At 41.0% G+C, this 22261-nt stretch overlaps 1 protein-coding gene across 3 annotated transcripts; it reads right to left on the bottom strand.

Moving 5' to 3' along the window:
* Window positions 1-1547: 1547 nt before the first annotated feature.
* OLFM4 (olfactomedin 4) lies at window positions 1548-21942 on the bottom strand. 3 transcript variants are annotated; one of them, XM_083748651.1, is made up of 5 exons: window positions 21689-21942; window positions 18801-18953; window positions 12713-12925; window positions 11624-11777; window positions 1548-4005 (listed from the first exon to the last, which is right to left on the bottom strand). In XM_083748651.1, exons 1-5 carry the CDS (start codon window positions 21773-21775, stop codon window positions 3197-3199), a joined length of 1416 nt encoding a protein of 471 aa, XP_083604777.1. In that variant the 5' UTR covers window positions 21776-21942; the 3' UTR covers window positions 1548-3196. The 3 variants fall into 3 exon arrangements, with proteins under 3 accessions (XP_083604777.1, XP_083604775.1, XP_083604776.1); XM_083748649.1 differs by lacking the exon at window positions 21689-21942 and having other exon boundaries at window positions 18801-19781; XM_083748650.1 differs by lacking the exons at window positions 18801-18953; window positions 21689-21942 and adding an exon at window positions 15470-16012 and having other exon boundaries at window positions 12713-15091.
* Window positions 21943-22261: the final 319 nt, after the last annotated feature.

The following is a 22261-nucleotide window of genomic DNA, read 5'->3' as shown; positions in this document are numbered from 1 at the left end:
CCCTAATTTGGGCCAGTAACTATTTCTCAGCCAAACCTCTCTGAGAGGGACATGGTGAAGATAAAGAGAATTGGGTGGGGGCACAAGAGATGCATCCTTGATCTCTTCAAGGAAGGACAAGATAAAAATTAACGATGATTATATTAATTTACTATCATTTCTATCATCTGAAGTGCCATTTGAATCAGGTACTTCCAGGCTCACACATGTGCTCCTGGTGAATAAGCTGCACCAGCTCCCAATAACACAAAATGAGGATTCCTCTAGTAGATCTCCTACTAAGCTGGCGATGTAAACAGTTCTTCTTCTTCTTCTTCTTCTTCTTCTTCTTCTTCTTCTTCTTCTTCTTCTTCTTCTTCTTCTTCTTCTTCTTCTTCTCCTCCTCCTCCTCCTCCTCCTCCTCCCCCCCCTCATTATTTATATTAGCACCATACTGGATTCCCAAATTAAGGCATTGCGTAAGGACAGACTTTAGGCCCATTCAACAGGGGCTTTTGGCCAAACACAGCTCTCTGCTAAGTGTACATATGCAATTGGTGTTTCTGAATCCCTGGTGGCTGCACAGTACATGCTGCTTCCTATCAAACTAGGTGGTCAGGTAAATGTAGCAAATGTGACAGTAGCTTTTAAGTTAATTCCACACATTTTTAGATAAAAAGCTATGCCATGCAGAAGTTCCTCAGCCTAGAAAACCTGATGTCAGCGAGAGGACAGGGTTGGAACTTTTCTCCCTGGCTTCCAATTTTGTATATGGAACCGGGCCAGCTCAATACATTTTGGCACCTAAATCAAACCAGAAAATGGTGCCCCCTCCAGGATCTGCATCAGGATCTGCTGCCTCTGTGGATCCTGCTGCCTGAGGTGGTCACTTCACCTGGCCTCATGGGTGGTACAGAAAGACATTTTCAGATGGAGAAACATTCAGATCTTCAGTGTGAATAAAATTGGGCTATACAGATTGGCCACATTGGTAAGAAATATGCTCATGATGTCAGTTGAGCTGGCCTTCCCAAGATTCTAATCCAGTTGGGTAATACACACAAAATTTGCTGACAGACTGGACAGTTTACTTCTACACATCCATTTGGGTTTTGTTAGGAGTCACATAAGCCACCATGTCTAGTGGCGTGTGAGCATCATGGTTTGAAATGGAATCTGCCCAAGCTGTTTCCTAGACTAGCTGTCAGAAACAGCATCACCCACTAAAGAATTCCATTTTATTTTTCTTTGCCTAAATATAGTTTATTGAAAAAGAAAAGAAAAACCAGACCAGTAGTAAAGCTATGCATTTTCTGCAACATTCAGTGCCAAATAAATATAAGCCCGCATTCAACATGAATAATGCAAAGCATCACATTTATGCAAATGCACTTACAGTATCCAAGCTAACACAACTTCCATGTTTTATTATGAATCTACTTTTAATTTTTTGGGTTTTTAAAATATTCATTATTTGATATTTATATGGCAAACAGAAGTGTGCAGGAAGAAACCATTGAACAAGTAGAAGAGAGGCAGTTGTGAAATTAAGCACACTAAATTCTGTATTAGATGGTGGTCTAGAGTTTTCTTTTATTTACAAAATATAGAAGTCATAGAAAATTTACTGTATGTAGTTCATTCAAAATTCTAATCACAATTATTCATAATTAATAAAAATGCAAAAGATGACATAGCATATTATAATTTCTTGCTACAAAAAAATCAATTATTCACTCATTGATCACAACAAAGGAGGGGTTTACAAATGTTTGCATAGTATCTTGGAATTTGTTGTCCAAAATGTCACAAATAAGATCCCCTTTTCATAAAACAAATAGTATTGCTCTCCCATTTCCTCCAAAAGTAGAGACAACTGCAATGAGCCATTTTTTATATATTCCAGTCCAAAAAAGGAAGCCTCCATTTGGCCTAAATCTTTATTACCTTTGCAGGACTCTTTTCACATCAAGAAGCTTGAGGACTGGAATCTATCCAAAGAGATAGATTAATATTTGGCTAAAATTGGCAGTACTTTTACATTAGTGGCAAATTGTTTTGCATACACCCTGGCTTGTGCTGTGTGGACATAAAGGTCACAATCTACCTTGTGGATTGTTCTCTTGAGCAAGCCTCATTGAAATGAAATAACAATCCTTTGCTGTGTAGCTCTTGTTAATTTTATTATCTGGGCTTTCACAGAAGGAGTGTGCCTCATGAGCTTATCCACTAACTGTATTTTTTTGTGATCCTTCCACATATCCCTGGGCAATAACTTTAAGGCCCTATCCAGATTTCACAAGATATACTTGTGGGAGTCAGTGGAGAGGGGTAGTAACCATAAAGGGCCTGTCCCAAAAAAGGTTATCAGTTTCATTTCATATCCAAAGTGAAATTGGCAAAGCACCATTCAGAATGCTGGAGAGGGATGAAAGAGTCCTCAGTCTACAATTTATATAACTTTCCACTTTAAAACATTTCATTATTGTTAGTAAGTCTAGATGAGTGTTGATGACATTCAATGAATATTTTAAAACTATAATCATGTATAAAACATGTCACTATAAGGCACAGGAATAGGGGAGAGAGTACAGTCAAGGAGTTGTCATGTGTTATTCTGATACCACAAATGCTAACCAAGTGGTGCCTATGACACACACAAACTGCAGCCTGGGAGCAGAACCAAATTCTCACTGCAATGAACTACTGCAATTTGAGCACTGGGAAAATGTAATAACAGTAGTGGTGCTTTAAGAGGAAATGTTGTAAGTCTGCATAGCAAATAATATGGAGTAGAAAAGCCCTGAGGTAGAGATGAATATATTCCCCTGCCCCAATCCAAAAAGACCAGGTCCCCCCTCTAGTAACCGACATGAGCATCACACATAGGAAGAACACTGACCTAAAGGGACAATTGGTCTGAACCACGCAAGGCGTATTGTTATGGGCACAATCAAGCCAAGCTTAAGCAGTTTTAAGTCCTGCTCATTTCAATGGGAATGTTAAGCAAAGGCTTAATGAAATAAAGCAAAGGCTGGTGAAATAATTGAAATTTAAGTGTTCAACATTGGCTGGACCTTGCCCCAAGTTTTCTAAACTTCCATGTTGCCATGAGTTAATATTACATTTCTGCCCCTCACCCCTCAGAAATGTAGTAGCAATATTGGGAGATAGTACAAATGAGTTACAAATAGGTCAAACCTCTGCTTCCTCTGCTTCACTTTTGTTGTGGAAGAGTCTGGAAGGTCAGCTGATGCTGAACAAGGTAGCCATCATTGAACACATAAAGTTTCCCATCTATAGGGCTGTAGTTGATACTCTGAATTGTTTCTAGCATTTTATCTAGAGTGATGCTTGTTCTGCCTTCTCTTCCTGTGTTTGTGTCATATGTGTAAAATATTTCCTCCTTCCTAGTATTGATGGGCCTTGTGGCATAGAGCACACCACACACAACAAAAGCATTGGACACGGCTGGCCTGTACTGCCTTGTTTCCCATGTACTGATCACCTCAAGAGTTGTTTCATTAAGTCTGCTAATCACAATATTACCTGTGCTAGCTTCTTTTGAGTAAATTACCCACAATCCATTCTCATCCACAGCAAAATCCAGATCTTGCCATGACACCCCTGCATATGAGAACCGATTGTTAAAAGCAGCTTCTGGAAGAGTTTTCTTCAGCACCACAGTATTGGTGCTTAAATCTAGTTTGCTCATATCTCTTGAGCCATGTTGGTTAAAATACATATAGTTGTTGTAAGCAACCATGCCACTGCCCTGGCCATATAGAATTCTAAATTGATTAGAGTATCTGAACAGCAATAAATTATCAAAGGAATCATGAAGTCTATAATATTCCAGGTATCTTCCATCAGTGTTCAGTGGCGCAACCCAATAGAGCTCCTTTTCAGGGTTCAGGGGAGAGGTATATCTTCCCCAGGCACCATATTTGTAGTCAAATCCTCTCCAGTTTAGCTGAATCACGAAGGGCTGACTGGCATTTGTAATTCCACCATGACTGCAGCTTCCTGAAACCAACCAAAAACAGAGTGTGTTGCACATATGCAGTTCAAAGATTCTGAGTATCTCTGGCAGTGAAATAACTTATGTCTCTAAAATCTTCACCTCTCACTTGCTTTGTGCCCTCAGTTACTCACCACCACTTCCTCACCCTCATTTCTACCTCCCATCCTGCTCTTGGCTAGTTATTACCTCTCTCTTTTTTAAAATAATATTTATTAAAGTTTTAAAAGTTACAAAAATAAAAAATAAAAACACCATATTAAACAAAAACAAAACAGCACATCACAATAAGAAAAAAAAGAGAAACAGAAAAAAACAGAAAAATAGAAACAAGTAAAAAACACATCAAGCCTTCCCATAACTTATCTTTCATTTGCTTGTTTCCTTGACCTCCTCACACCTCCCTTTTTTGTATTCTAGTTTGGTTAGCTATTTCAGCAAATCCTTTCCATCTTTTCCAATTTTTGTCTTGTAATTTATCTTAATATAATATAACTTAACTTTCCCTCCTTTCACCAATTAACAGTCTGTTTTTTCCTAAACCTTTATAACCTTTCTGCTAAAACCACATAGCTTCATTCCAACATCCTTCTAACATTCATTAATTTTACAATGTTTCTGTAGATAGTCTTTAAATTTCTTCCAATCTTCCTCCACCGACTCTTCTCCCTGGTCTTGGCTAGTTATTACCTCTCGTGTCACAGGACCCTCGCTCCAGACCAGGTGTCTTGGCAACGCATCAGTTTGGAACATATCTAGAGAAAACCTATTGCAATCATGGGGGTTTCCCCCCAGAGATTAAATGAATCATTCCGGGCAAAATTGACTAAGAGTGTCATGTCCAGAAGGATGGCTGTGTTTCAGTTCTCATATTGTTTTGCAAAGTGTGGATTAAGCAGGTTTGCCTTTAAATGTGAATTGAATTGACTTTATCCACCATTCTGACTCCCAAGCAAACATATTGCTAAAACAGGAGGACAATGCATTCCCAGGGTCAATAGTATTGAAAAGAAATGGTTGTTAACGTAATGACATCAAGCATTTATATAACACTTTAGAGAGTTTCTAGATGGGGGGGGGGCAACCTGTGGCCTCCAGGTATTACTAAACTACAAAACCCATCATCCCTGACCATTGCCCATTCTAGCTAGGGCTGATAGCAACTGGAGTCAAACAACACCTGGAGGGCCATAGGTTCCCATCATTGCTCTAGACAAAGCATATTACCATTTGGCAAAACTGCTTCTAGGCTGTACTATTTCAAAATGCACAGGAGAAGGGCATGATAGAACCTCCACCTCCAAAAACAACAATAAAAAACAGCTGCACATAGAAAACTAGCATGTCAGGTAGAAAGCTAAATCTTGTCCTTTAATATGCAATCCTCTACCTGCAATATGAAGCTGTGGAGTTCAACCTCCTGATCTGATTGTAGTGAGTCTATAAGACAAATGTTACTCAGGGCTCATCCACACTTCCATTTGTTCCTGGGAAAACTCAGGGACCCATGCTTTCTAGACATGGGGCAAGTAGAAGTGTGAACGAGCCTTTAGTCACCCTTACAGCAGCTCAGGCCATTGTTGATTGCTATCCCCAGACTATTGATGGGAGAGTTGCCAAATCCAAACCTGAGAGAGTTCATGGTAAGGAAAAAACTGAACTGGGGACTGCCCAACTCACATGCAATCCACATGATCTCAGCTCTTGGCATACCTACACTTCTGTACTTTGAGTTATATATACCTCCATCAGCACAATACAGGAATATAATATGTAGTTTTATGATCCAGGTTTACTGCTAAATGTTGTGCCACTTACCAGCTCGCTAAATCAATGGGAGCTCTTTACACACCAGAGAAGCCACTATAATTTATAGTTTGCCCTTAACTGTCAACACATTATGAATTAGTGCACCTAAATCAGTAATGTTATTTTCAAATTAAATGCTTATTAACGACATGCATAAATCTGCAACTTACTTTTTAAAAAGCTGCAAAAAAGATATAAAAATGTCCACAGCAAGTTGCAGAGATTCAGCCTAAAATAATTTTTCATGTCATTAAACCAAGCACGGATCTAGCTTCATCTTAATAATTCATGCATTGTTTCATAAATAAAAAACAATCATGTATTCAGCCAAAAGGCTTTTTATGGTACAAAAGAAATAAGAAGATCTTATTTTTCCCCTTAAAGAGATCTCTTTCCTGAACATTTGTTTGTTCTTTACTTATGAAATAATACATGAATTATTAAAGTTAGAAGTGGGTTTGGTTTATTAACATCAAACATTGTTTGAGGTTCAATATCCAGTCTAGGCTTTTCTTTTTAAAAACAAAACAGCCTTTTCAACATGCACACAACATGCACACAAATAGTCAGGGTAGGTTATCCATTTCTTGTACTAGATCTGAATACTGTGTTGCTGTTGAGTTTCTTTAATGTAGGCATGCTGCGCAGAACAGGGTGGGGTGGAGGGGAGTAGAAGAAAACAAAGCATCCTCTCACTTTGTAAATATTGGAAGGCATAAGAAATAAATGTACATCCATTATTCAAGCTGTCACTTGTTTTCAAAGCTTGACCATGGGACAGCATGCATGTCAATGCAGGGGAGATAAGAAATGTTTCACACACAACTAGGGGAATTAGCAGATATATGTTCATATACTTAGTAAACTCCTGTGGTCCCCCACAATATGCTGGAGCCATACTAGTTTTTCTTTCACCTCAAGTATAACTCACAGATAATGGGGACCCCTCACACTTTCCCATGACATGTACACAGTCATCAGGAAAAGCTTAGCAAAGCACTTACAAATTTCAGGGAATCTCAGAAGCACACAGCATATTCACACACATGTACCCACAATCCTTGCAATGTTTGAAGGGGCACTAAGAGAGTATATGGGTGCTTTTCCAGATACTGAGGACTGCAGTTCTGGGAGAGGAACCAGGGATCTTTCTTCCCTTTCTTAAACGGCAAAGACTGAAAGTCATTGTGGTGGAAGTGATTTGAGCTCAAGCCTTTGCCCTGAAAGACAAATGCTTTAAGTCAACTTCATAGAATCATAGAATCATAGAGTTGGAAGAGACCACAAGGGCCATCGAGTCCAACCCCCTGCCAAGCAGGAAACACCATCAGAGCACTCCTGAGATATGGTTGTCAAGCCTCTGCTTAAAGACCTCCAAAGAAGGAGACTCCACCACACTCCTTGGCAGCAAATTCCACTGTCAAACAGCTCTTACTGTCAGGAAGTTCTTCCTAATGTTTAGGTGGAATCTTCTTTCTTGTAGTTTGGATCCATTGCTCCGTGTACGCTTCTCTAGAGCAGCAGAAAACAACCTTTCTCCCTCCTCTATGTGACATTCTTTTATATATTTGAACATGGCTATCATATCACCCCTTAACCTCCTCTTCTCCAGGCTAAACATGCCCAGCTCCCTTAGCCGTTCCTCATAAGGCATCGTTTCCAGGCCTTTGACCATTTTGGTTGCCCTTCTCTGGACATGTTCCAGTTTGTCAGTGTCCTTCTTGAACTGTGGTGCCCAGAACTGGACACAGTACTCCAGGCTAGGTCTGACCAGAGCAGAATACGGTGGCACTATTACTTCCCTTGATCTTCAAGCACTACATTTTGAGCTCAGGAAACCCAAGAGTGGGACAGTCAGCAGGGACATATCCATGAGCTACATCCCTCTGTCACCTTTCCCATCATCTTTTAGCACAGGGAAAGCAATCTTCTGAAGCAGGGAGATTTCCATACATGCTTTTCAGATCCCTGGACAAACACAGCTCTCAAAGGTTTTCCCAAAGCACAGCAGGCTCCCTGCTTCAGACCACCTTCTGCAAATTGGAAGGAAATGAGCATACTCCTCTCTGGACCCTTCTCACGTACTTGCTAAACCATCAAGGCCATCACCAAACAAAGAAATTTTAAGCACTTTCACTATTCTCAGGAGTCTTTGAAGTAAGTCATGAAAGCTAAAGCAGGATAAAACTGAAATAAGCTTAATGAGATCCATGCTAAAACACTCTTTCTTGCTATTTCCTGAATTGTCTAAGTCTAAGACTTAGACTGCAAGAGGCTTTCATCATAACTTTACATGAAGGGAAAGGGAGAAGGGAGAAGAGGTGGAGACAAACAGGCAGGTGTCTCTAGCACATTCGACCGCTTTAGGCAACAGCTTCCCAGAAACAGGACAGGTGTAGGCATGGGCATAGCCAGGGGGCAGGGGGGCATCCGCCCCCCGTAAATCAATAAAAATCTCTACAAATCATTACACATGTGAGGTTCTCCCTCCCCTAACAAAAGCCTTCCCCCCTAACAAAAATCCTGGCCACAGCCATGGACATAGGATAGCTCCAATAAGATTCCTACTCAGCCCTGAAGCTCATTGGGCATAGAATCATAGAATTGTAGTGTTGGAGCAACCCCTAGGGTCATCTAGGAATCTTTTGCCTAACATGGGGCCTGAGATTAAGAGACTCATGCTCTACCAACTGAGTTACACCAGCAACCATTGGTTACTTCTCAGTCTCACAGGAAAGTATAAATGACATTAGACTTGTAAAACACTTTTTCACATTAGAAAACACTACAGGGAAAAAAATACCCTGCCATCTTATCTATAAGGTGTGCATGTGTAAAGAGGGCAGATGCACCTACAAGGCAGCAGCTCCCTTTTTTGAAACAGGTGCACTTGTTCATGGCATTATAATCATGTTTACAGTAGTCAGTGGCCATGCTAGAAGTCAGAGGCATATCAAATATGCTTTTATTTAGCACTGATCTACAGTGAAGTAATTGTGTAGATAAGACAAAAGACTATTTTTGGAGGGGAGAATTGTTAAACAGATGAAAATGTCAATGATTTGCCAAAATGTTCTTCAGAAAATGAGGGTGCAATTCAGTATGCCAAATGCTTTTTTCTTCCTTGGAATGAGCATTGAGTTAGAAATTTGCAAGCAAAATGGAGGACATATTTTGTTTTATCATTGCTGCAAACTAGGCTAATCCACTCTATTGAGCACAGCCACAAGAGAAGCTTTACAACAGAGCATCTCACGAGGTGACTTTCTAAAGCTCTGCCATAGCCGTTAAACTTTATATAGTCTCATTAGATTCATAAGCTTAGACAGCTCTGGGATTTCCTAGGCACTCTTCACACCCGCCACAAAATATCAAGGAAAGAGAGAGGAGAAAAAGGAAAGCATTGGAATCAGGACAAAAAAATCACCCAGTTTAATACAAACATTATAAATATAAGATGAACCCAAAGCAAATGGAAGCCAAATGCGCTGGCAGATATACACATGGAGCTAAGTATGCTGGGAGAATGTACTTAACTATCTGCTCTCACCTGCTTCGATGAGTGCAAGGAAGCTGTAAACCCACAAAGCCCCCACCCACTTAGAAAGTAAGGGAAATTACAGGGTCCTCCTGCTCCCCAGCTAACTGGGTGTTGCAGTCAAGTCAGGGGCAAATTAGAGATTACATGCAAATGTAGGTAACAATAAACCCCCAACAGCATTGTTTTAAAATAATATGGAAAAGTAGCCTTGCTGTGGAGGGCAGTAATTTTAAACAAATTAGTGGCAGACTAGTTTCTTTTGTTCAGACTTACTCTGACTGCTTTCCCCCATACAGATGTATATTTATTGTGAAAGCTCATCCAGCAACCCCCCCAAAAAGGATGAAAAGACAGCTAGTGGGAGAGATTTTTGTGTGTCGGAAAATGACTAGTGCAAAAAGCATAGAGCCTCTCCCCCTGCACACACAACTGTGACTCAAAATTCAAGTTTTTTAGCTGTTTCTTGAAGGAGAGTAATGCCCTTTCTGGGCTTCAGAGGTGTTGTTTCAGATCTTTTGTATATGTGTGTATGTTTTAAATCTCTCTCTCCCCAGCCCCACTTGACCTGACAGACAAAAGGGTTCCTCATCCTTCAGAGAGAAAATGCAGCTGCTGCCTGAAAGGCAAGTAAGTTCAAGAAGGTGTTTTGAACAATGAAACTTTGTCTTCCATCACTTCATTTATCCTTCTAGCAAGGAAACAGAAGCATGTGGTGAACAAAAATAATAAGATCTTTCTGAGATGAATTGCCCCTCATACAAAACACGTAACTTTTTTCCTGACCCACTTTGTACCTTATAATCCAGGGACTGTTTTCTGTGGGCCTCTAGATATTATTAGACTACAAATCCTATCCTCTCTAGCCACTGAACACGCACGTTAGGACAATGGTGGTTGCAGCCCAACAACACTGGAGGGTCACAGGTCCCCACAAGCATGTAAAGTACCAGAGACTGTCCGATCACGAGGGAATGGGCAGCAGCCGCCTACTCAGAGGGCAAATCCTGGGTCCTGTGAAAATGGCAGCAGAGATAGTTCAGCAGAATGGTGTGCTGTTCACCTGAAGATTTTCTGAATAAGCCCAACTGAGATGAAGAGCATAACAGAAGCCACTACACTACCTGATGGGTCAGGGGTCCCTGTTAATCTGTGGTCATTGAAGTGTTTTCTACACTTTGCCATGGTGATTATCTGAGACTGATTTCCCTTATGGCCCATTTCATTAGCATACTGCAAGCATACTGATAGTGCAGGAAATGTATTTCCCAAGATTGTGATGAGCAGGAGATCACAAAGGCAGTTTCAGAAGAGAGTCACTGCAGAAAGATCAACAAGATCCTCCATTATGTTATGTAGATAACTTGAATGTATTAAATTCTGGCATCAGTGAGTTATCACTGAATCTTGCTACCTCTGACAAAGGTCCCCCGCCTCCAAAATTAGGAGCCATTCTGGAATGTGGTAAGAGTCATTGAGCTAAAGCTCAACGGGTTGGGTAGGGTGGGAGACTCATTCAGGAACCTTGCAAGCAATCTGCTTAATAAACTGAAGTCAAAATTTTGACCGTTCTTTGTACTTTTGACCAGTGGGGAAGTGTTTTATTCCAGCATTTTTCTGTGCATTTTACCATGTGGCTTCATTTAGGTACCAAGTCGTGTCCCAGTGTTTTTTAGAGTTGCAGTCACACACAACCTGGAACAATCTAAGGGGTCGGGAGCCTTTGGTGTTTTTTAGAGTTGCAGTCACACACAACCTAATCATTATCAGAATTGGTGTTGCAGGCCAAATTTGACAGGTGGGAAAAGCCACCCACTGTCAATCACATGATGTCACCATGCCATCCAGTGCCAGGTGTTTTGAAGTCCCAAACCTTCCAAGGTGCTGCTGAAATTGAAGCCTCCCCCTTCCTTTTAGAGTTCAAAAGGGCTTACTTCTGGTTGGTTAGGATATTATTTACTTATTTACTTTCAGAAGCATTTTAATCCCTGTTTCATTGCAAAATGAAGAATTTCTCCATTAATTGCCTGGTCCTCCTCCTCTCTGCTCTTTTTCTCATTCACTGCAAGGAAGGATGAAAATGGCCACAGTGTGACATGCTGAGGGCTGGGCAAATGAATACTAAAGATAATTCATTCACAATATATGTAACAAAATGAAAAGTTTTCAGGAAAGAAGCCTCAGATCTAATTATTTACCCTGCCCTCCAAGAATGGAAAATATGAAAATATACTTCTGCAACATACGTTCCATCATCTAACAAAACAAATACTTACCAGGAGGGATGTAGTGGCTGGTGGTGCTCTGGTTTGTATTCGCTTCACATTCTTGCAATTTATTCTTTAGAGCCAGAATTTCTCGGCGGACTGCAAGGATGTTATGCTTATCCAGCGATTCCAGTTCATTCACCATAAGACTCAAATTCTTAATCTAGGCACATAAAATGGTAGGAGTGACTTTTGGTTATGCTCAAGTTTGTTTTTGCTGATATTTTAATAAAGGATGTTACCAAGAGTGCAGTAAGTACAGTGGTACCTTGGGCTAAGTATTTAATTCATTCCGGAGGTCCGTTCTTAACCTGAAACTGTTCTTAACCTGAGGTACCACTTTAGCTAATGGGGCCTCCCGCTGCCGCCAGGCTGCTGCTGTGCGATTTCTGTTCTCATCCTGAAGCAAAGTTCTTAACCCGAGGTACTATTTCTGGGTTTGCAGAGTCTGCAGCCTGAAGCGTCTGTAACCTGAAGCATTTGTAGCCCGAGGTACCACTGTAATTAGAAATTGTGCATTTCTAACAATAAATTTTATGCCATCACCATTAATGTAGATAGATGTATGACAGGTGCTCAGTGTCACATAGAAATCTTTTGGCTTTTGCAAATAGCTTAGGATAAGGTTACTAATTTGCTTTAACTTCCTGTTTTGTTTTGTTTTGTGTGCATGGTTTTGTTCTTTTACTGTGAAGTGCCTTGAACAAAATGAGTGAGCGATTGGATGCAAATTTATGAATTCTTTTCAGTGCTCAGTGTGGGAATAGTTACTATTTTTTTTACAGAGCAGGCTACTTGTGGAGCTTTGATTGGTCCATGGTAATTATTCTGGACCACATAGTTCCCATTTCCTCCTTAGGGCCTGGATCCTTCTCCCCCTTACTCTTGACCCTTATTCCAGCCCCACTGTTTCATCCTTGACACTTTTCTCTTATTCATGGACCAGCCATATTTTCCAGTCCTTGTGTAAACTGGCCAGGAAGGGAGGGAATAATTTCTACCTTTGGTTATATGTGCATAATTTCAGGAGAATCATATTAAAGCTACTGGAGATTTGATCAGGAGAAACTGTGGATCTTAACAAAGCTTTTACCATACCTCTCCATACAGCTGCTCAACAATCACATTGCTTCCCGTTAGCATACTTTTCAGCTGTGTGACTAGCCTCTCCATTTCACTGATTTCCAGTTTCATCAGTTGGAAGTCCAGTTCAGTGTAAGAAATGCTCATCTTCTCCATGCGCTCAATCTTGATGGTTAGGTTTACAATCTTTTTTTCATACATTGCAATTTCTTCGGTGTACTTGGTAATCTATACATATACACAGGAATGTACTCCATTTTAGAAAATGTATTTAAGATACCTTTTAAAAAGATAAGTTTTGCCCCTCTGCACCTCTGTAATTTCGCCAAGATCAAAATATGATTACTTGGGTACCACTGAGCACAGAAGCTTATATAACATTGCTGTGGATTCTGGTCTAAAAATAAAGACAAAGATTACAGATAAATGACATAGATAAAGAAGAATGTCTGCAGGATAGGGAAAGTGTAATCACTGTTCAGCTACATTTTTCTCAGTGGGTTTTAATTTTTATTGAGTTCAACAGAAAAGTGCCTCCAACTGTGACAGAATGACATAGATTATCCTTATCCATACTTTAAAAAAAAATCTGGTGAATTCATCAATCAAGTGCAATCGATCACAAGAGCTTTTAGGCAGAAATACATTTACATAGATTACCTACCTTACCAATTGCAGGGGCCAACACTGCATACACACGCTACTTTCTATATCTAAAGGTGTTTTGGAAGCCTGAGTACTGAGTATCCATGGAAATTAACTAGGTAAAGTCCCATTCTCGGAACCAGATGCCCCTGGGACAAGGCCGAGAACCCCAAGAGTCCCTGCCTATAACTACAGACGAAATGGATGTATAGGACACACGATCTGCATTACAGCCTTCCTTTTATTTCACACCAGTTAACTATCATGGCATCACCTATCGCAGGGAAGGGAAGAAGTTTGAACCACCCAGTTCAAGTTGGTTGCTGAGATTCCTGCAAAGCATGTAGAACTAAATAGGCCTTCACAGAACAGCAATTAGGGAGTGGGGCTGGTTGAATTTTCAGGAGGGTTAGGGGAATGAAACCTGGAAGAATGTGAACTCAGGGTGTATGGGAACATCATAGTAAAAAGTAAAAATGAACAAAGTTTCACAATCATGACCTTATAATTAGATTTAGCTTATCACCAAACGTATCATTTGTACAGTTCTGTTAGCTGAGTACATGTGGTGAACAATCCAAAGCCATACAGGTTCTTTTCGGATCATGTCACCCTCTAGTTAACCCTTCAGATTGTGATATTTAATAGGTTTTCATGTCAGGATGATTGACTGTGGAAAAGAAATCCTCAGCATTGTGATTCCAGTGTGAGATTACAAGAGGACATACCGGTAATATAAGCACGTCTCAAACAGATGCTTGGAAGTGTAGTGCCTGGGGCACCTAGCCATTTTCAAGAACAGTTATGCATTTACAAGATCCATCAATCATTTGCTGCTGGAAATAATAAGAAAGGTGATGACTTGAATAATGTTTTTATATAGAACAATAACAAATGAGGTTGCATTTATTTTATGTCTTTACCAAATGACCTCAACTATGAAACAGAAGCCTCAAAAAGCTATTTATTTTTCCTGTATAAACAATTCTCATAAATAAGTGAGTATCTTTAACACCCCTGTAGAAAAGCTTTGTTTTCATGTCTGACCCGATCTGTTATCTGCCAAGATTATGTCAGAGGATGTGTCGCTCTGCATCTAGCTTGAGGGTTTGTTGCCCTGCTAGGCTGAATTGTCCAGCTGGACTGTGGAGCCGCAAAGGTTTGGGGCAGGGCTGGGGGGTTTCTTTTTCCAGCTACCATAACTTTAATCACATAGTGTTCCACAGGAGAACAACACTGTTTGGTTTCAGAAATTTCATTGTTTAAAACTATCCTTAAACAGCTTTCAACTGGGAAGACGACTTTTTCTGTAATCACTTATTTTGCTGAATAGCTCAAGATAATTCGCTAGTAAGCACAAATGATTAAAATGATTTTTTAAAAGTTCCTATCAAAATTATTCATGCAGGTTGTTAAATTATTTTTGTAGTCCTACAAGTGGGACCCCATTAAGAATGAACCAAATGGCTGATTTTAGTCCTTGACCACCCCTTCTTAACTTCTGCAAGAAATCTGTCACTGCTGGAATAGATGACCCTCTACAATTCTATGATTATGCGATTCTCAGTCTGTTGTCTGATTCTTTGTGAAGTCAGGTGAGAAAGCCTTCACAGCCTAATTCCTATACTTCCAATTTTTCTGTTCAGGATGGGTTTTTAAACTTTATTCAGGCCCATATTTTAAATGTATGTTCAACTCTCATACATGGGCCCTGGAGGAATAAATTGCAATTAATATATCCTCTCCTGCCTATTGGGACGCAGGTGGCGCTGTGGGTTAAAGCCTCAGCGCCTAGGACTTGCCGATCGAAAGGTCGGCGGTTCGAATCCCTGCGGCGGGGTGCGTTCCCGCTGCTCGGTCCCAGCGCCTGCCAACCTAGCAGTTCGAAAGCACCTCCGGGTGCAAGTAGATAAATAGGGACCGCTTACCAGCGGGAAGGTAAACGGCGTTTCCGTGTGCGGCTCTGGCTCGCCAGAGCAGCGATGTCACGCTGGCCACGTGACCCGGAAGTGTCTCCGGACAGCGCTGGCCCCTGGCCTCTTGAGTGAGATGGGCGCACAACCCCAGAGTCTGTCAAGACTGGCCCGTACGGGCAGGGGTACCTTTACCTTTTACCTTTACTCCTGCCTATTAAATCCCATCCCACAGTTAGAGAGGTGGACCTTTGGGTGACAAGGAAATCAAAGGTGTGCTAAACAAGAGAAGGAGATAACAGAGAAGCTGAATGAATCACTTGCATCTATCTTCATAGAAAAGCCTATAGCACAGATCTTTCAGTCTGAGGAACAAATAGTGGTTACAAGAGACAAAGTTCTAGATCTTATTGAGAGAAAAAACACTAAAAAAATCTGGAAGTCTGGATGTTATCCACCCAAGAGATCTTAAATGACTCAAACGTGAAATTGCTGTCAAAATATTTTTTTAAAACTGAAATGTATGTATGTATGTATTGTATGTAAGGGACGCGGGTGGCGCTGTGTGTTAAACCACAGAGCCTAGGACTTGCTGATCAGAAGGCTGGCGGTTTGAATCCCAGCGACGGGGTGAGCTCCCGTTGCTCGGTCCCTGCTCCTGCCAACCTAGCACGTCAAAAAAGTGCAAGTAGATAAATAGGTACTGCTCTGGCGGGAAGGTAAACGGCGTTTCCGTGCACTGCTCTGGTTCGCCAGAAGCGGCTTAGTCCAGAGAAAGTCAATCCAGACCTGCCAGCAGATTTATGTTTCTACAATATAGAGTTTAAATAAACTCTATATATTGACTTTCTGTGGGTAATAGAAGAATCTTACAAATGAAATGGAACAACATAGAGGAGATAAAGTTCAGTGTGTAGTTAAAAATGTAATGAGGGTAACACAATGGGTGAATCGGAGGTCATGGTGAATTTAACCACCAATCGTTTTTCTTTTCTTTTTTCTTTTTTTACAATGTGTATTAATCATGGATTGAGTACTTGTTTATTTCCTTCTATTTCTGATTTCCAATGACTATTTATGTTACTTAGTATGTAATACAACAAAGCATTCAAAACTCAAAAAAAAAGGAAAAAAAGAAGAAGTGCACTTCCGGAAGTGCAGCCTGGCTTCCTGAAGGATATCAGCAGCTTTAGCAGGCCTTGGTGGAGGCTTGGCAGCAATTGAAACAGGAGATCATGGATTGACATCAGAAGCCGAGGCAGCTTCTGTCAATCAGTGATGTCCCTGTTGGCAAGAGGAGGAGCAGGAGGCGGCTTAGTGCTCGGCCTCCTTCTCCCTCTCAATATGGAAAAAAAATATTGAGGGGGCTGCCTCTAGTAGTTGGTGCTATGCTGCATATATATATATATATATATATATATGCTTTCGTAGAGGTATATATATATATATATATATATATGCTGTGGGATTCACTCACACAAGAGGCAGTGATGGCACCTACATGGATTAAACAAATTTATGGAGATTCTTGGCATCTAGGGCCAGATCGTCCACTATCAGTTGGTGTTTCCTTGCCCTGGCTCTTCATGGTTCCCATTCAGCCAACACAACTCCTTCCTGGGCCAGGATCCTCTCTTCTCTGCAGACAGGGACATTCGTCAACAAGAGGACAGAGGTGAACATATGTAAGCCTCACCCTGGGCAGGTGTGTCATAATTCCTATTACTTTAAAGAAAATTGTTTAAGCAAAAAACAAATGTTCCCAGAGAACTGTCCCTGTCTCCACCACCTCCCTGTTGTAGATTTTTTTTTAATGCTTAAACTTCTTATCTCTTCCTGATTATACTGTTAGAAAGTTTATTAATATTTATGGCCAGAATTTATAATTTAGTGTTCTGTCTTTCCTCCTGATTAATTCAAGGACACTTCATTTGTTATGACGTCTGGTTCCTGGAGCAGTCAAATAATTTCTCCTGGACACCTAATTGAAACCCTGCATATTTTTCATCAAGTAGCCAATGTCAAATGCTGGTTCTTGGCTGCATGAGGTATTTCCACCCCCAAACCTCACCCACACTTCCTCGAAATTACAGATGTTGGGGCTTATTTGTGGGGATTTTAATGAATGTTGCAAGGGAAAGGCAGCAGAATTCCTATAGCAAACCACAAAACAGCAAAAGGCTAAGCAGCTTTGCTTTAATTAGACAGCCTCATGACCACATGAAAACAACCCACTGTTGTGCAGCTTCACAAGGCAGAGGGAGCTGTTGAATCCCCCACCTTCAGGTCTTGCAATATTTTCAGACAGAAAGGAGGAGTATCAGGCTATTATCACCCTTCTTTTGTGTGAGAAGATCCACCTTGCTTTCCCCCATAACTACCTGCCACAATAATAACAGGAGCTTCCCTTGCCGTTACAGTAAAAGCGAGGCTAATCAGTAGATTCTGTATCCACAGACACCCCCCAACCCCAGTATGTTAAGCAATATGCTTAATGTGGGGCTCTCAACCAAGGGAAACATTTCACTTGATTAACTGGCTGCTTTTTAACCTCTGATTTTATTAATTACGCCTGCACAGAACCTCAGGACATGTGCCTTTTTGAAAGTTAAAGGAAGTATAGGTTACAATGCAATGTGACAAAGCTAACTCTCGTTCTTTGAAGGAAAGGCCATTTTTAATCTTTTCCTTTGTGTTTCTGACTTCTGTTCAACCCTATGGCAAGTTCTGTTTTGTCTCCCATGCTAGTCAACATCTATTTTAATCCATTGGATGACCTCATCTGGATATTTGAAGCATGTTACCATCAGCATGCTGATGAAAGTCAACTCTTTCTCTTCATACTATCCAAATCAGAAAGGGCTGTGCAAGTGCTGGAATGATGCCTGAACACTGGGATGGGTTGGATGACGGCCAGTAAACTGAGGTTGAATTCTGATAAGACAAGAGACTCTGCTGATAAATGGTTACAGTTCCAAGAAATAGGTGAATGTCATGTTCCACATGGGGTGCCACTCCCCCTAAAAAAACAGGTTTGTAGTCTGGGGGTGCTTCCAAGCTGTAGGTGCTCATGTGGCGTGAGTGGCTAGGCTCAGCTTTGACTGGTTTGCTAGCTGCACCTGTCCTTGGAACAGGGTGACCTATCAGTCACCCAGAGCTCTTATGCGAGGGTGTGGCATAAGAAATAAAATGATAATAGCAACACTGCCAATAACACACCAGAATTATAACAGCAATGATCAAGTGGTCCCTTAATTCACAGGCTAACTGATTAAGATTATCTGATTAAACTGCAGGAGCCAAAGTCTTAGGTGCTTAATCAAACAGATTAAAGCTTGCAGTTGTCAATTAGACCAGAAAAATATAGAAGGTTGTGTAACGTCACTGTGCACTATCTACTGAGAAGTTATTCTGTAGAGACCCTGTGAAACAAATGGGAGCTGATTTCTCCCTCCTCTCTCTCTCAACTTAGTTTTAAAAAACCAGAAACTATATGTGCTGACTACAGAGGTGTATACTTTTATTTATTTTTTAAAGTAACTTACTTTTGAAAGCTCACTCTCAAATTTATTTGAGAGCTGTTGGGCTAAGATCTCAAGGCTCTCCATCCTCTGCACAGGGAATGTGGTGTCTGGTAAGAACACGGAACATCGGCAAACTTTGTGGTCATCCACAGAACCAGTCACATTAGCAAATGGCTGCAAGAAAATAGGGGTTGAGGGAAATAACATGAATGTTATACAATTATTGACACAAAAACGTAAAAGCCTGAGAGAACAACTGGCCTGTTTGACTTCATTGGTCATTGATAAGAAACAAAATCTATTTAGTGGGTGTCATACCTGTTGAGCACTCCTTTTCCCTCTTCATGTTGTGTGCTCAAGCAAGTTCAAAGTGAAGAAAAGAGGCTAGATATTTACAGTACATCAGTAATTCCCCAAAGTACCGTACTCATAATTCTATAATTACCACACCACCATTGCTGTTGTTGTGTTGTTGTTTGACATGAAAAAGCAAAATCTGGCCCAACTCCCTGTTCCCTCACACTGAACATGGCCTCTAGGCTCTGAGAAGCTGGTGGCAAATTCCACTCCTCACTCTCACTCCAGAAACTGGAGGATTCTTTTAAAATAAAAAATGGAAAAAAGAATAACCGAAGGGACTATAGTCCCTTGTCCTGCTCCCAAAACTGTCCCCTGATTTGTCAGTGCTTGGAACTGTAAATATATATTGCTTTCTCCTCCAGAACAACTGGACTCTTTGGAGCCTCCTCCACTTAAAAATGGGGACAAAAGGCCTTGTTCTGCTGCCACCAGGTCATGGGCTGCTTTGTGCTCCTCGCCACACATAGGCCAGGCTCTGACTGTTGAGAATATTCTTGTGGGTTTTCCTATTCACCTAAAGGCAATAGCTGGCCAGAGTCTGGAAGATTCAGATTATGTCCCTCAGTGGCAGATAACTCTTAAAAGATTGTTTTAAGACACAGAGAAGGAGGTAGGAAAGATACCTCCCTGCGGCCAAGGGTGATGCATTCCAAGGCATCTTGGAGAATGCCTTGCATGCAGCGCACTCCCACTGTGTACAAGCATCGTTAGCATCCTGCAATATGGAATACTACCTTTTGACAGATTTTCCCCCAAACCAGATTTGGTCTGAATTGAGAAAAAGAATAACTTAGCCGCACAACAAGCTGGTAACATGTACACAGCAAATAACCCAAGTTGAAGTTCTGAATTGGGGAGCAAGAGAGACTGAGAAAAGACACAGAACGTGCTGAGGTGGGTTGAGGCGGAGGGGGGCGGGCGGTTCCTGTAAATACAAACAGTATCTGGAGATGCAGAGATGCCTTGCTGGATATTTAATGTGGGACACAGGAACTTGCTTTGTTTGAGCGCTAAAGCTGTCCACCTCCAGTTTTGCTAACATTTATACATAAGCTCAAGTATGATACAATATTGTAAGGTTCCAGTGATCCCTCCTTTGAATGGAAACTGAATATGGAGAAGTACCATGCCCTTGGATCTTCCCATCCCTCAGTGAGATGAGGCACATGTAGGCTCCTGCAACACCTGCAGAGAGAGCAGGCAAGTTCCCTAAAAGCAAATTGTGCCTGCTCCGCTAAAGAAGAGACAAGGCAGGCAAAGAACAACAACAGACAGAGAAAGTCAACAGCAGCTCTGCATTCTTCTCCAGCTTCCTCTGCCTGGTGAAACCTACAGAAGTCTCAACAGAGAAAGCCTGGCTCACCTGCAGCTCCTTTTCACTCAGTGACTTTTTGAAGCTAAGCCTGTGGTGGAAGGGTCATCAAGGGTCAGGGGTGGACCAGGTGCCTCTGCAACCTTGTCCAAAATTGCAGGTGCAACTCTTATGTTTCTAAACTGCTCACCCTGCATTTTGTTTCTTGGTCACAGTTGTTTGGAATGCTGGGAACCTTCCCTGGATGAGATTAGATAGCATGAAAGAACCTAGGATTTCTCTCCCATCCACCCCGCCTTCCTGTAAGGGTTTGCAACAGATTTATTTCCAACCAATTCAAATTTTATGGTCTTGCTTGCTATTTTTTGTGACCCAGTAGATAGCTCTTACATAATTTATATTTAGTATATTTAATAATAATAATAATAATAATAATAATAATAATAATAATAATAATTATTATTATTATTATTATTATTATTATTATTTTAGTAAGATGATTCATAAAACCTGTTCCAGACACTCCAAGTGTCTCTATTTTCCAGGGACATCCTTGATTTAGAGGAGCCATTCCCATTTCTGATTTGATCTTGGAATGTCCTCCATTTCCTTAGGATGTCCCTATTTTCATTGGAGAAATGTTGGAGGGTATGGACTTATCTGACCCCTGAGCCACCTGAAAGCAATCCTTTAATGTTTAATCTTTTTTTGTTTTTATATAAGTTGGAAGCTGCCCAGAGTAGCTGGGGCAACCCAGTAAGATGTGTAAATAAATAGGAAAATGATCATTATGGAATGGGACATCCCTATTTTCATCAGGGAAATGTTGAAGGACATGCTGTTCTACTGGCTATAAATTTGGTGTCACTGAAATAAAGCCTAATTCATCCCTGCCTCCCTTTCCCCTCTTCTTACTGTGTTGTCTGCTCTGTGGTGAGTTCTAAATTGTAAGGCCTTTGGGGCAGGGTCCTGTCCTCCTGTATACTGTGATGGTATAATATAAACATCAACAACAACACAAATATAAAATAACCCCCCTCCCTTTGCTTCCCTCCTGACCTCCCCTATCTTTTGGGGGATGCTTTTTGGAAAACCTACCACAGCACTTAGTTGGGAATCAGCTGCTTTTGAACACTCTCACCCAATTTAACCTGAATAATATTGTGATGATTATGCCAGAAGGAAAAGAACTACAATATATGGAGTTAATGATAAATAATCAAGAGACATCTCTTACCCCAGTTGTTGGCCTTGCTGCAGTGACATTTGCTGCAACTGCACTTTGCAGAAGAAACAGCAGCCCAGCTGCACTGATGGACTTCATCTCCCCAGCTTGGACACATCTGATGAAGCATGGAGAGGGAAGTCTCTTTATAGTGTGGTCTGGGGATTTCCCTTCAGGGGGCTTGCGCTTAGAAGGAATTTGTGCAACTGGTTGGATGACAAAATCAGAAGTGTGAGTCACAATACCACCAGCAACTGAACAAGAACATTTATTTCATTGTTTGTCCGCAATAGTTCTTGCAAAACCCCTTTTGTTACGGCCAACATCTTATCAGGGTGATTACAGAAGACAGAAATACCATTTACCATTTCCTCCTAAGGTGGGAAGTGATGACTTGGGCTAAGCTGAGCTGGGCAGTTTTCTCTATGCCTGTGGCTTAATCAAGAGCTTTCCAAACTTTTCATGTTGGTGGCACACATTTTAGACATGAATCATTTCGCTACACAGTAATTCAGTTTTACTAGCAAACAGGAGATTTTGGTGGACATACAGTAGACAGGCAGGGTTGATCTACAGGCCTGTGCC

This window comes from Podarcis gaigeae, assembly GCF_964106915.1.
Source record: "Podarcis gaigeae genome assembly, chromosome: 7".
NCBI classification, from domain to species: domain Eukaryota; kingdom Metazoa; phylum Chordata; class Lepidosauria; order Squamata; family Lacertidae; genus Podarcis; species Podarcis gaigeae.
Note: the sequence above shows the minus strand (reverse complement) of the source record. Positions and strands in the feature narration are given on the sequence as shown.